The following is a 16,083-nucleotide window of genomic DNA, read 5'->3' as shown; positions in this document are numbered from 1 at the left end:
AGGTAACAAACAGCTCATGTAGTTAAACTATGTATAGAATAAGGTAACAAACAGCTCGTGTAGTTAAATTATGTAGAGAATAAGGTTATAAACAGCTCATGTAGTTAAACTATGTATAGAATAAGGTAATAAACAGTTCATGTAGTTAAACTATGTATAGAATAAGGTAACAAACAGCTCATGTAGTTAAACTATGTATAGAATAAGGTAACAAACAGCTCATGTAGTTAAACTATGTATAGAATAAGGTAATAAACAGCTCATGTAGTTAAATTATGTATAGAATAAGGTAACAAACAGCTCATGTAGTTAAACTATGTATAGAATAAGGTAACAAACAGCTCATGTAGTTAAACTATGTATAGAATAAGGTAATAAACAGCTCATGTAGTTAAATTATGTATAGAATAAGGTAACAAACAGCTCATGTAGTTAAACTATGTATAGAATAAGGTAACAAACAGCTCATGTAGTTAAACTATGTATAGAATAAGGTAACAAACAGCTCATGTAGTTAAACTATGTATAGAATAAGGTAATAAACAGCTCATGTAGTTAAACTATGTATGGAATAAGGTAATAAACAGCTCATGTAGTTAAATTATGTATAGAATAAGGTTATAAACAGCTCATGTAGTTAAACTATGTATAGAATAAGGTAATAAAAAGCTCATGTAGTTAAACTATGTATGGAATAAGGTAATAAACAGCTCATGTAGTTAAATTATGTATAGAATAAGGTTATAAACAGCTCATGTAGTTAAACTATGTATAGAATAAGGTAATAAACAGTTCATGTAGTTAAATTATGTATAGAATAAGGTTATAAACAGCTCATGTAGTTAGACTATGTATAGAATAAGGTAACAAACAGCTCATGTAGTTAAATTATGTATAGAATAAGGTAATAAACAGTTCATGTAGTTAAATTATGTATAGAATAAGGTTATAAACAGCTCATGTAGTTAAACTATGTATAGAATAAGGTAATAAACAGTTCATGTAGTTAAATTATGTATAGAATAAGGTTATAAACAGCTCATGTAGTTAGACTATGTATAGAATAAGGTAACAAACAGCTCATGTAGTTAAACTATGTATAGAATAAGGTAATGAACAGCTCATGTAGTTAAATTATGTATAGAATAAGGTTATAAACAGCTCATGTAGTTAAACTATGTATAGAATAAGGTAATAAACAGTTCATGTAGTTAAATTATGTATAGAATAAGGTTATAAACAGCTCATGTAGTTAAACTATGTATAGAATAAGGTAATAAACAGCTCATGTAGTTAAACTATGTATAGAATAAGGTAATAAACAGCTCATGTAGTTAAATTATGTGTGTACAGATTAATGCAATGTTACCAATGGTGTTTGTTTTTTTCTAAAGTGACTCATGACATTTTATGATACACATGACATTTTATGATCCATATCATACCCTAGCACTTACGCCTCGAGATATTCGTCCGTGATTTAAGCCGATTAGTGGATAACCTAAACGGAGCAGCAACCTCGATCAACCCACACTTCCGATGCCGAGGAAGCCGAACGTGCGGTCGCGAAAAAATATTCCCAACATTGTCGACATTTCGCTCCAATTAAATCCTGTGTGTGATCATCTGATTATTGATGATGTAGGTCGTAGCTATAGGATGACCCTTCTAAGGCTACATACAGTAAAAGTTCTTCATAATGTCACTGTTAGAAGTGCAGACGTGCGAACCTATTAACTACCACCACAGCAGGGAGAAAAATTAATTTTCAGGAACAAAGCGTGGAAAAACGAAGAATTAGAACGATGTTTAGAGGGACAATTGTATAAGGGACGGCAATAGATTTTCAATAGCATAAAAAATAAATTGCCCATGGGCAAAGTGTGGTTTACCTTGAAAGCTAGAGGTTGTTTGGAGTAAGGGCATTGCTTGAAAAATCTTTTTAATTCGTGACTTCAAAGATCCACAGTTTATATTGTATTTTATCTTTCCTAAAGAATTATTTTGTAGTCAAATAAGACCAAAGATATACATTTGTTTGCGGTCCACGTCTAAAAGTTTGTAGGGTACAGGTAGGCACGGCAGGGAAACTATTTTATATTTTCAAAAAAATATGTTTAATATGATATGAAAAAATATTCAAATAAGGCCATCCCAAAATAATTGTCTGTTTGCTGCAACACCGACTCAACTTTTCAGGATGAGTCGGTAGGTAGGTAGAATTTTTTTTTTGCAAAATTTTTGGGCAAAAAAAAAACAAATTTTTCACCTTAGGGCTTTTTTACATGGAAACAATATCGCAAAAAATCATCTACGTTGTGCACAGGAAATTTGTCTAATAGCGTAGATTTCAAGAATTATTCTAAAATTATAACTTCGTCCAGAGCGTCATCTCTGTCTTAAAAATGAAACGGTACATTGAATATGTGCGCGCTTTCACGTTACCAGCTATTCAGTCACTTTAGTCACTATTAGAATGAATGGCAGCTTATTGCCACTGCCAGTTTCCTGGAAACTTAAACTAGGCCACATGTCAAGGCATGTTTTCACACCATGCACACTAGAATTCAAACATACGTAGCTCATAGTCGGTCGGCTGTTTTTATCAAAAATAAAATTTATTTCAATGAATCCTAGAAAAAAGTTTTCACTCGGTACCTCTGAAGTCAGGTTGGTCGGGTTACGGCAAACAGACCATTATTTTGGGATGGCCTAAAATTCATCACATATCAGAGGGTGGCTGAATATTGGGTCTTGGAAACCTCTTCCAATGTTGGCCACGGAAGCTAAAATATCGGTGGTACAGAAGAAATCGGCTATTAGATCGTTTTAAGTCCTGGAATTTACCACTACAATATTCAGACCTCGACAGACCTTTTAGTTTGCTGCTTAGTATTTTCAGGTCACAAGAAATTACAATTTATTACAAATTCTATCGAACAGAAAACACAGCGCTCATCTTCTGCTATGATTATTCAGCCTATTTTCATATCAAACGTTCACGCGTTACAGCATCACCGTAGTGTACTGTACGAGCTTGTGTGTGTGTGTGTGTGTGTGTGTGTGTGTGTGTGTGTGTGTGTGTGTGTGTGTGTGTGTGTGTGTGTGTGTGTGTGTGTGTGTGTGTGTGTGTGTGTGTGTGTGTGTGTGTGTGTGTGTGTGTGTGTGTGTGTGTGTGTGTGTGTGTGTGTGTGTGTGTGTGTGTGGTGTAGCACTCCGCGTGCATGTGGAGGCCTCGTGTAAGTGAATATTCGCTTACACCTCAATGTCAATCAAAACAATCACCGGGTATTAAAATGAAACAATACCTATGGCAGATGAGTGAAATAATTACATCCTCACCAGCAATGAGCATTTGAAATCGGCACGTATACGGCACCTAGTCCAATGAAACGTACACCATTCTATGGCTTTCCCATAATTTTAGTAGCGCCGGAATTCCCCGTATATCCAAAAAACAATCCCATTTGTTCGTAGAGACAACGCCCCCCCAATCGAGGTCATTGCAATTTTATACGCGAGAGCTAAGAATTTTCCCGCCAAAAACAGTTTTTCGTAGAATTTTAACTCAGTTGACCATGTCATCGACGGAGGTTCGCCATGTCTTCAATCGCATCGATTATACGTCTTTTAAGCCGAGAACCAATGAAACAAATGCTCACATAAAAAAACGTACCGCGATTTTACATGAATTGGCTCAATGCCAACATCATATCGCTGACAAAGGTAAACCAAAAATGAAACAAAAAACTTCACCAGTGACAGTGAGGCATTTTCAGGGACAGTTGGCAGCTCTGTGGGACCAATGAAAGACATGATGTTTTAACAAAATTTGACAGCATCATCAAGAATGGTGTTTCTGTTGAATGCGAGTTACATTCGGGAAATTTGTTCTCTGAAAAAGGTTGGCGTTAAGCGAGCTGTGGTATCAAACAGGATGGTAGCATTATAACGGACATTGACTGTTCTTTCTGACCAGCGGTCAGCTAGGTCGGTCGTGTTAACCAGTGGATAGTTTACGCACTGACAATTAAAAGCGCATTGTAACATGGTTTTAGTATCTGTCCGCTAGTTAACTGCGAACAACTTTTGAGTAACTAACCACAGATACCGAACCATGTCCTGCAGGCCACTCCCTCTACTGGGAGGTATAACAAATGTACGCCCCCTACGAGACTCTCATCATTCAGACAGTAAACAGATCACCGAGCCACGTCCCGCAGGCCACTCCCTACTGGGAGGTATAACAAATGTACGCCCCCTATGAGACTCTCATCATCCAGGAAGTGAACAGGTCACCGAGCCACGTCTCGAAGGCTGTCCCCTCTTATACATGTAATAAATGGATATCCCCTATGAGACAATACTCATCATCCAGGAAGTGAACAGGTCACCGAACCACGTCTTGAAGGCTGTCCCCTCTTATACATGTAATAAATGGATATCCCCTATGAGACTCTCATCATCCAGGAAGTGAACAGGGCACCGAGCCACGTCTCGAAGGCTGTCCCCTCTTATACATGTAATAAATGGATATCCCCTATGAGACAATACTCATCATCCAGGAAGTGAACAGGTCACCGAACCACGTCTCGAAGGCTGTCCCCTTTTATACATGTAATAAATGGATATCCCCTATGAGACAATACTCATCATCCAGGAAGTGAACAGGTCACCGAACCACGTCTCGAAGGCTGTCCCCTCTTATACATGTAATAAATGGATATCTCCTATGAGACAATACTCATCATCCAGGAAGTGAACAGGTCACCGAACTACTTCGTCCCGTAGACCGCACCCCCCCCTCCTCTGTATAGGTAATCAGGGTGGCCACTTTATTCTACGTAAGGCATAGACGGAAACTGTTTGATTTTACTTGCGATCTAGTTATCTCAACAAATTTCCCTGACTTAACACTGGTTTTTGGCTTTTTTACAAAATTCCCCGACTTTTTTCCCGATTTTCAGGCGAGTGGCGCCACCCTGATGATAAACGTTCGAACCCTTCGAGAGACTATACTCACCATCCAAGCCGTGAACAGGTCGCCGAGCCACGTACCGCAGGCTGCCGCTTTCATGAACGTCGAATTCGTAATGCCCAGCACGCTGTCGATGTGATACGACGCGGTCGAGGCGCCACCTATCAGCAGAAGTGCGTTGTACAAAAACGAAAACGTGAACAGGAAAAACACGCACGTGAAAAACATCACCATCCACGAGCCCTGTTCGTCGACGAACATTCGCAATCTCAACAGTTTATCTGTAATTATATAGAACAACATTCGATCAGACTCACTATACACAATCTATACTGTCTGTTTGATTATCAGTAGCAGAGGCGGATCAAGCTTTTCGGAAAAGGGGGTGCGCACTACTTACTTGGGTCACTACTTACATATGGGGCGGGGGTCCGGGTATGCTTCTCTGGATAATTTTGAAAAATCAAAATGCGTTCTGAGCACTTTCCTGGTTGAAATTAGTAATGAAATATGTTCACAATGTCCCCATTTTCTAAACAAAAAGCCTTGGGTCGAAAATTCCAAAATACCTGGGGCTGGTTTTATAGACTGGTATTACCTTCAACCCAGGGGCTAACTCAATTGATAATGAATTAAGGTAGCCCCCCCAGGTTAAAGGTAATACCAGTCTATAAAACCAGCCCCAGGATTTTCCACTTATTTTTCACGTATAGAATAACGTTACACCGTTACTGATCGCAATCTTAACGTGGTCAACGGGGGTTAGAACCTGGGGCCTGTTGCATAGCCATGGCTTAGACTTAAAACCAGTCTAACACTATCTTAGTTCTATAGTCAATCTAACAACTTAAGACCAGTCTTAAGATTTAAGACCACTTTAAGTCACGACTGCAACCAGCCCCTGCAGGATGTCAGGACATGTGCGACTTGCTTATTAACAGCCATTGCTTATTAACAGGGGGGGAGGGCAGAGAAACCCGAAAAAAGGCAGTTCCATAAGATATAACGATAACGTTTTTGATAATATTTTCCATTAGACGATAATATTTTCAAAATGGGCACTTTTCCAAAATTTCTGGGGCAACTCCCCCCCCCCTCCACTAAATACGGCCCTGGTTACCGTAGCTGCTTCATTGCTTCCACTGTTGTTGAAACTTATAGACTTCAATCAACAGCGGAAATGTTCCGGTTCGGAAAGGATATGATCTGTTTATCGAAATCTGCAGACGTGTTAACTAGCTAGTTTCAGGAGGATACGGTTTTAGGCATAGAACAGCGTCGCATCATTGGCGCGTGGTATCATACGCAAATTACCCCGATCAGTCTATAGCAATAAGGAAGTTCGTCCTCGACTTTTAGCCCCTAAATGCTAGACCGAATATTCGAAGTATTCTATTCGGCGTTAAAAACAATAAGGCGCCTGAGAACGTTTTGATAATAAGTCATGGCCATTACACCCTAATACCCCGGGGGGGGGGGGGCAGAGGGGATGGTGTCGATCGTCGGTTATAGTGGCACTTTAGGGCCCGTCGATGAGCAAATGATCTCCAGATGGGAAATAAAACGGCGACGTTGCTAGAATATGATGAGCTATCAATCATTTTTTCCATGAAATAAACATCAGCCTCGAAGCTACCGACACCGCGATACAGCTTCCTCACGAAATGACCTGATTTTTTTCCACAACGCGCGGCAACGAACGGTTACAGCGATATTTCTTAGAAAGATCATCGCCAGTAGGTTACGGGCGTGTGCGCTCGGCACATTTTGGCAGTTTTCGCCGTAGTAGGAGATCATTGTTGGGAGAATTTCTTCAGGGATAAATGCCGTTAATTACCCAGACTGAACCGACAAATGGAATGAATTACTAAACTGAACGTGTAAATGAAGTCGGACATAAGGTAATACAATAGTGACTCGTCATAGATTTATTATTGACCTTTCATAGACTGGTGTTACGCTCAAGTCAAGGTAATCAACCGCCCTCAGCCCCGATCACCAGGTAAAAGTACAGTAAACCTCGCTTCATTGGTAGCTCTTGGCAGCCTGGTTTCTTTCTACGAATTAGACATAAGTAGGCCAAACAAAAAAATGTATTCTGTTTCTGGTCAGGGTGTGGATCATGGCCATTCATTGTTTTAGACTTAACTGGCTGGAAAACATGTCGCGCATGGCTGTGCCATGCTCAATGCCAATATGACTGACAAGTAATTGATAAGCTTTATCTTTAAACTGATAGCAACAACAAGAATTGAATGTTTATTGCGGAATTTTTCTTTCTTCAACTAAATGCAATCCGTTGTCTTCATCCCGTATGAAATCCTATTATTTCTAAGCTGATTAAATGAAATATTTCCCTCAATGCGATCTTGAACGTATACGTATCAGCCTAAGTTGTAGTAACATCATGGTTCATTAAACAACCAACGCATAAACCTGGTTCCTCGGTGTTGAGACCTTAAGTCCAAAAATGGTCCTAAATTTTAAGACTGGTCTTCAGTTGTTAGATTGGTTATAGAAGTAAGATGGTCTTGAATTGGTCTAAAGTCTAAGCCATGACTATGGAACTGGGTCCTTAAGTCTTAAGCCTAGCGCACATCGACACTGCGATTGGAGACAACTAGTTGCTACCGAACGATTACCCCGCGCACATCGAAAATAGTTACAACTGGTCAGTTGCAGCAACTGCATGGCGCGTGTCGATCGTCGAGATCCAGAGCGCGCTCATCGACGGATATGACTGCGATTGAGTACAACCAGTTGCTCAAAAGTAAGTAGAACATGGGTAACTGGCTGGAACTGGAGATAGATCGACGCTTGCTTACCAATCGTAAGTTCGCACACATCGACACATTCAAGCAACTGATCGTATCCAGCCAGTTCCTCTCATGCGCCGAAAACTGCCTTGCAACTAGTTGTCTCCAATCGCAGTTTCGATGTGCGCTAGGCTTTATAGCCAAGGTTCGGTGTAGTATTAGAAGCATTTCAGTTCGTTACAAAAAGGGCACAGAATCCATGCTTTTATCTCGCGCCGAATAAAATTAGCTTTTAGCGTAAAAACCATTACACTATCACCGGAAAATGCTAAATTGGTCTTTTTAGATAACGCTACTCAAAAAACTGGCGATAAAGAAATTCTGTACAGGAATAAAAAAAGCGCAAAATTTCATTATCGCGTATAGATACGAATTAATGATTCAAGCAGCGGTTTTAGAGAATGAAATCACTTCGGCCAGCAGTTCACTGAATATCATTACTGGATATTAACCCCGGTGATCAAATAAACAAATCGATTACAAACGGAAATTAACCCCGCATAACGTAAACTACACCCGAAATTAATTACAACACGATGAACTTGCGCCGTATACAAACTCGTTAACGGACAACGCCCGCGGTAATCTGTTCATTCCGCAAATACTGGCTTCATTTCGCTACTGCAATTTTACGAACATCAAAAATGTCCGATTGATGCGTCGACGGGCGCAGCCGAATTTATCAATCGTTACTGCGCCGACTGACCGTTGGATAAGTCAAATCAAATATTCTATCATCGCGGCGCTTTTTGTTGACCTGTTTCCGATGCTGATTTAGAGTCCATGGTTTAATAAACGCCAACTGTTGAGCTTGTCTTTGTTGATTACGAGAGGCTAAAAATACGTCGAATTAGACTCTGTGAAGTGAGAGAGTAAGCGGTTTTTAGGGATTGGTCCATCAGGAATCGGGTTGGGATCGGTCTCTGTCTGTCATCTGCATCTCGCGCGAACAACCGCAGATAAAAGAGATTCGTGAAAAAAAACTCCGGTGAGTATTTTTACGGCTGCAGCTGAACTGACACGTAGTGAGGCGGCAGTGTTATTTATAGCCGATCCTCAAATATAATAGTAATAATAATGATATTTATAATATCTATAATAATGATGATAATAACAATACAGTAAACCTTACTCAGACATTTTTAGCTTACTCACAAAAAATGAAATCATTTTATGATTTTCTATCATACATTTCCTATCTTTAACTCGCACTGCGTATACCCAAGACCAATTTTGCCGGTTTGCCACTTTGTCCGAGTTTGTTGGCATAAGTTGGCATCCGCGTTTACTGTTGGCATAATAATGATGATTATCATTATCTCCTAGCTATGAGGATCATCATTAGTTAAGTGGTTTAGTGAGTTTGGGTTTAGTGACACCCATATTTCCAACTGTATTTTTTTTTTTTAGATTTGTCACAAATTTCTCAGAAGTAAAAAAGAAATTCCCTAAGGCTAAAAAAATTGATACCTTGTTTCTCCGCTCTGCTGAGCTTGAATGTTGACCCGGCCGGCCGCCTATCTACCCTATACATTACTTTTTTTAAAATCGTGATCAATTTTACCATAACAGACCCGGCTATAGAAATGAACTGTTTACAAATTTTATCATATTTTACTAAAATGACCCGGCCGCTGCGGAGAAACAAGGTGTCATTTTTGTTTAGCCTAAATTGTGCATGATTTTCCGATTACCAGGTTATGTGGCCACAGTGTAAAATGTATCCTTTGCATTTTACATTAAGCGATACTGGAAAACCCGCCATAAAAAATCATCGATATGATAGAAAATGAAGACGAATAGGTTTATCGGGGTGTATAACCGAGTTGACTGTAAATCAAATCGCATAATTCATCCACAACGATTTCAGACTCGATTTCGGACGAAGTTTTGAAAGGTTTCCCTCAATATCTACGACGAGACGCAAATTTAATTACTCTCGCGCGCGCGCGTCTTTGATCGCCGAGCGGAGGCAGGACGAACTGTCTGCTCGCCGAGGAACGGTCCCGTCAAACTGCTATCGATTTCTGATATTTATTCGCTTCGGTTTTAATCATCCGCCAGTGATCGAATTAAGGGCGTTGTTGAATGCGCCCGGCGACGGCGACGACTAAGACTTGCAATAATTCGTAACATCCCTTGAATCTCAGCTAAATGACTTATCTATTCGATGACGCGAGATGGACGGCAAGCGAGCGATAACATAATAATCACATTTCTTATACATGCGCTAAATGAGTAAATATTACAAATCAGTGTTGACTCCAGGAGATCGTATCGAAACTAGCGGCAGCCTAGTGCCAAAACCTTTCAAATATCAGTCTAAATAGACGATTTTTGCGTTTAAAATCACAGATTCGACATCGCCCTTTCACTCAAACAAAAGCCGCCAAAAAACAAAATTGGTCGGCGCTTAAAGCGAGAATGACTTTCAACCACTCGGTAAAATGCTATCAAAACATCGCCATGGCAAGTGAGGCGAGACACTCCTACAACCGGTTAGCATTCACCCGCAATAATTTGACCAGTCCTAGTATTTTCTACGGGCCTTGGTCTGACGTTGTTGGTCGGGTCGAATTTGGCCCAAGTCGAAAAACAGGCGCAGGCCCGTCTGGTCGTGAATAGTTGGCCGGGGCAAAACGCTTGGGGCGTGAGGCTTGAAACAGTCATTAACCATCTTCTGTTGTTGCATAGTATTTTTATGACATGATTCATTATACCGCCTACTTTTCTATGACGACACATTTTTCGTCCCTCGCAAAAGCGACATAGAACTGCGTTGAGTGGGCTAGCGCATCAACGGTAAAAAAATATACGGATTGAGCTCGTGTGGAATTTCGTTCTTTTCTCTTTGACGTGAAAATTTGCTAGGAGCATATTGGACTCATTAAACCATGCAACGACGGCTAGGAACAACGATCACTTGAGTCAAGCTATCACGGAACTCAGTGGCATCGATTTCCGATATAAAGATGCAAGCGTTCTAAATTTCATACGATATTCAACCTACAATTAACTGGTACATGTACTGTATACTACTTCAACTTGAAGTCATCGACATACATGTTATCAACAAACTTCATCAAACCCAGACTGTATTTCATACATGGATTTTTCTTTATCGGTTGTTTTGCAAATGAGATTGAATCTTAACAAGTAGACAATTTTCAGATTTTCTGGTCTCCTGAAGTTTGTTGTAACGAGGTTCCACTGTATCAGTTTTAACGAACAGATTTTCTGGTCTCCTGAAGTTCGTTGTAACGAGGTTCCGCTGTATCAGTTATAACAAACAGATTTTGTGGTCTCCTGAAGTTTGTTGTAACGAGGTTCCGCTGTATCAGTTATAACTAACAGATTTTCTGGTCTCCTGAAGTTCGTTGTAACGAGGTTCCACTGTATCAGTTATAACTAACAGATTTTCTGGTCTCCTGAAGTTCATTGTAACAAGGTTCCACCGTATTGAGGTTCTCAATATAGCGGGGCTTCTTTAATACTGTTATGAAAAATCTTTTTTAAAGGTTACCATAAAAGACCGGCTATTTCTTACATACATTTAGTTAATCAAACAAATGGAGGATGCCGACCGAAACCCGGTTGTACGCATTATAATCAAGTGATAAAATGGCTATCGAGACATGCCGCAAATCTTCACATTAATCATGGCTGTTTAACAGCGTATCATCACCTAGAATACCCTCGGGACCTATATTTAACTGTATTTATGAGCTTGTTTAACATTCATTTGACAGACGGCTACAAATTGCCGCTAAGTAAATCAACTGAACTCTCTCCGGGGGAAGGACGTAGAAGTGCAACCCGGGCATAGCTGGTTCGTAATTTAAAGACGGACCCAGTTACGGGCTGCCTTCTGATAACTTACAAAAATTAATGATTGGTGAGATTTTTGTGGAAGGTCGTCATTTCATCGAAGTAAAGAATTTCTCTGATCTAACGGAAAAAAGGCGACACAAAATATGCTGTATCAGTTACAAGGAACAGATTTTCTGGTCTCCTGAAGTTTGTTGTAATGAGGTTCCGCTGTATCAGTTATATTGAACAGATTTTCTGGTCTCCTGAAGTTTGTTGTAACGTGGTTATGCTGTATCAGTTATAACGCACAGATTCTATTTCGGTTGAAGGTCGTAATTTCATCGAAATGAAAAATTTCTGATTTAACAAAAAAAAATATGATGTATCAGATCTGACGAACAGATTATCTGTTCATTATGCAAAAATACGTTCATATCTGTACGCAGATTGAATGAAAATGAATTATACTGGCGACTTTGGCTCAGAGAATATGATCCTTTGCGTGTTCGTTTTTAGAATCTGCCTTCGCATCAATCGCAATATCTGCATGAATAATGAGAACCGCGCGTATCATCGTATGGTAAAATTAAAACTTCCTATCATTGCTGGCAAATTGGAGATGGAAATGTCACCTGTATTTATAGTCATTACTGAAACACAATCCATCTGCGCTGCGATGATAATTACAGAGAATCCCACACTAATAATCACAAACAAAGATATCAGACGAATAAAAATACATCTCGTATTCTCCTGTCATCCCCAGAAAAAAAATGCTGTCGGAACAAATTTTTCAGTTCATCAGTATTTTCCGGAGTTTGTCAGTACTTTTTCAAGAGTTACCATATTTCCGTAACTCCTATTCCAGGGGATGACTGTACAATAAGTCGAAGTGTCGAATTGAGCGCAACGAAACATTTCGGACTTTACTTTGCATTATTAATATTGTCTATATTGTCAACCGTATTTGCTTTCAACACGTCACTAGACGTTTATATCCACGCGACAGTATCGATATTGCGTTGGAATCGTAAATTAGAGGGGGCTTTGTCAGACTCGAGTTTTACATGAAAATCTTAACAGGCGGTATATATACACCATCGACAACGTTTTCTTTTTTCAAGTAGAATGCTTTTGAAAATGTTTCAAGTTTTTGAAAACATCGAACGCAACAGGAGTGCGTTTCATAGAAAGAGCCTTCGAAGATGAGAGCCTGCGTTGGGCGTATAGAGTTTTTCCATCCATTTTCAACACGTCACAATCCTTTTTCTGAGAATAATTTGCTATTAGCGGTTTAGTCAGGGAAGGTCTCGTAAGAAGGCTGCTATCTTTAATATTAGGACCACTCATGTTCCAGGGCATAGGCTGATAATCAAAGACCTCATCGCCATCTCATGCTGCCAATGGTTGATCTAGGACCTTCAAAGCTAGATCCAAAGCCTTGATAAAATATCTCTTGATGACGGTTAGCGGTAAAAAATTCCCTCAGTAAAAATCCCCAATTCCACTAAGTATAGGTAAAAATTAACGCTTTTATTGCGCATGAATAGAATGGAGAAATAACTTGCTTTGAAAATGTCCTCGAAAAATCGCCAAGTAAGGATTTTTACCTACTTTGAAGATTTTGGGGATTTTTACCTATAGGGGACTTTTTCACCCGTAGGATTTCTACCTACAACCAAACCCGCTATATACAATTTAAAACAAAATTTATCAGGTTAAGAACAAGGATTAAAACACAATATTGTTTTTGATTCTTGATGAACATATTTCGTTTTTTAATCTTGATTAGATTTCATACAGCGGGCTTTAAAACCCACAATCTGTACTTGAAGCAATCATTATACCGACGAAATGATGATGACAATTGCGAATTCAACCTCGCCCTTGCCCCCTCTGTCCTCCCTCTCCCCATATTAGTATTGTAAAGAACAAAATTCTATATGCACGTGCACATGCAGTCACAAAAGCTAACTCCGTTATACTGAATGACTGAATGATTGAAAGGTTCGAATACATCTGTCACTCTCTATCAAATTTAATTAAAACTGATAACTACATCGGCATGAGTTGTATATTAAATAGCAGCAGTACCAAACTCACTTTCCCGTCATATGATAAATACATACACGTATTTATAGCGTAGACTAGCCTTAAACTTTGCCAGTGGCCAGATTTGACTCCTAAAAGACAAATGGTACTTACTTCGAAGGTTAACCCGATGTTATCAAAAGTACGAGCTTTCGCTATTAGTGCATATAGATAAGCTTCATCCGTATAATTTAGCTGGTACTTTTAATAAAATTTAGTTAACCGACAAAGTACTGTCTTTATTGATTGGCCACTGAGTTAACTCAGTTGCTACATCGCTATGAGTCAAAATCTCATAAGCTATGATCACATGGAGACGATTTGGCCCGGGCCATATTGGCATAGATCAGGCGCGAACCAAGTTTGGCCCAGGCCTAATTAGAGAGTGCGTTCACGCATAATTCACTCTCAATATTAAACAATAAACAATGCTTAAACATAGCGAAGTAAGTAATTTCCGGAACAGTTGCAATTCAAACGCAATCACTTGCCCCGTGCTAAAATTTGGCTCGGGCCTGGTGCGACGTTTTTGGCCAGGCCAAAATTTGCCCGACCAAAACAGGCACAGGCCCTTTTGGTACCCGCGTGAACAATTGTTCCACGCCAAATATGGCATGGGCCAAAAACGCTTGTAGGATTGCAGCTATTGAAAATTGATTACCGTAATAATTTTGGCCAACTTGTCCAGTTCCCGGGCATGGACACTATCCAAACCGAAGAAGATATTGAATGAAACTTAAAACTGAAAGGTCGTCAACGCTCAACGAAACACATCCGTCACTGATATAATTCGGAAATACAGCCGTGGACTTCAACCAGTTCCTCAACCAGTTCCGGTAGTGAAAAATATAGCAATTACCGCGTATAACCGATGAGTCAAAAATAGCTGGATGGATCACAGGAAACAGCGCGTGAACGATCATTTGATGTTTGCCCGCTGCAAGAGAAACCTCTTATATATCGCTAATTAATTCGCCGATGGAAGACAACGTCAGCGGGGTAAAAACTCGTTTGAACTACGAATGAAAAAATTGTCCAAAGCGACAAGGGAGAGAGGTTGGGAGGGTGCGTAGAAATTTACGTGCGTTAAGTAACTCGGCGTTAAGCATAGGCTCGTGATGAATTCGACTTAAGACGCGCGTAATAAACAAGGCGACATTCATCTGGTCTTATTATCTGTTACGTTATACGCTATGGCTAACAGTTGGCGTCGACGACATTTGCCTTCGACCAAATGACCAATCTACGCTAGTTCCACCAAAAGACAGCAAAGATACCGAAGGCCGAAACTTTCTAGTCTAGGTTGAAAAGATATTTGAGGAATAACTACTTCAGCCAAAGCGTGGTTAATATATGGAACATTCTAAAGCCGCGACCGCACGGAGACGATTTGGCCCGGATTGGGCCCCAGAGTCAAATTTGGCCCTTGTCTTATTAGAGCGCATTCACACTAAAACCACCCACTCGATACTGAACAATGCTTAAAAGCCAAATGGGTAACTTCCCGAAAAAGTTGTAATGATTTGCCCAGCGCTGATATTTTGGCTCGGCCCTGGTCCGACATTTATGGTCAGACCAGATTCGGCCCAGGCCAATTTGGCACCTGTGTCAACAGTTGTTCCAGGACAAATGCTCATATCTGCAAGCAGGATAAACAGTTTCGAATCTTGTCTCGACAAACATTGGGTGATCATGCAACAATACGTGCTAATAGTTACTCTGCTCAAAATGAACTACTGCATCTTTTTCAATGATTCCATTCCATTAATTATGAAGGAAGCTTTCAACTTATTGCATTCGCGCCATACCCATTAAACTCTTTCCACTCGCATTCAACGTAATTCGATCGTCATTTGTTCGCAGCGTTTATTGAACACCCTGGGTTGAGAGATGACCGAATCTATTCGAAGTTTCATATCAAGAAAGTATCAAGTTATAAATGAGCCTGCCATGCTCACTAGCAATTCAAACGCAATCATTTGGCGCCCGTGTGAACAGTTGTTCCGGGGGGGAGGGGGGGGGACAAAAATGCTCGTGTGATTGTGACTAATGATACTTAATTTGATGACAAGTACGCTGAACTACGTGCGCACTCGGCGAACTTGTCGCCTCACAACGAAAATGTCAAACGTTTTAAGACATTTATCCGACACATTTTTCCGCCACTCGTTTCATTTTGCTTTTCTATCGCTTACGAAAATCATTATTTCGTTCATGGTAACTCGACCCTTCAAGTAAAGTGTAAATCCGAGACGTATATCTTCGTATGAATTATGAATCCACCGTCGCGGAACTGGTATTCCAAAAAAATCTCCATGGTAAACTAAAAAAATATAATCCGATGCCACTTATTTGAAAGCTTTTAAATCTTGATATTCTAAAATGTTG

General features: G+C 39.9%; 1 protein-coding gene across 1 annotated transcript in view; it reads right to left on the bottom strand.

The window, feature by feature from the left end:
* Positions 1 to 16,083, bottom strand: part of LOC141913142 (transmembrane protein 117-like) — a 70,507-nt gene that overhangs the window by 10,979 nt on the left and 43,445 nt on the right. Inside the window, exon 4 of the mRNA XM_074804601.1 lies at positions 5,024 to 5,259. Within this exon, the coding sequence (XP_074660702.1) occupies positions 5,024 to 5,259 (236 nt within the window). The remainder of the gene's footprint in view (positions 1 to 5,023; positions 5,260 to 16,083) is intronic.

This window comes from Tubulanus polymorphus, chromosome 11, assembly GCF_964204645.1.
Source record: "Tubulanus polymorphus chromosome 11, tnTubPoly1.2, whole genome shotgun sequence".
NCBI classification, from domain to species: Eukaryota; Metazoa; Nemertea; class Palaeonemertea; order Tubulaniformes; family Tubulanidae; genus Tubulanus; species Tubulanus polymorphus.
This window is presented reverse-complemented; position numbering and strand designations above follow the sequence as displayed.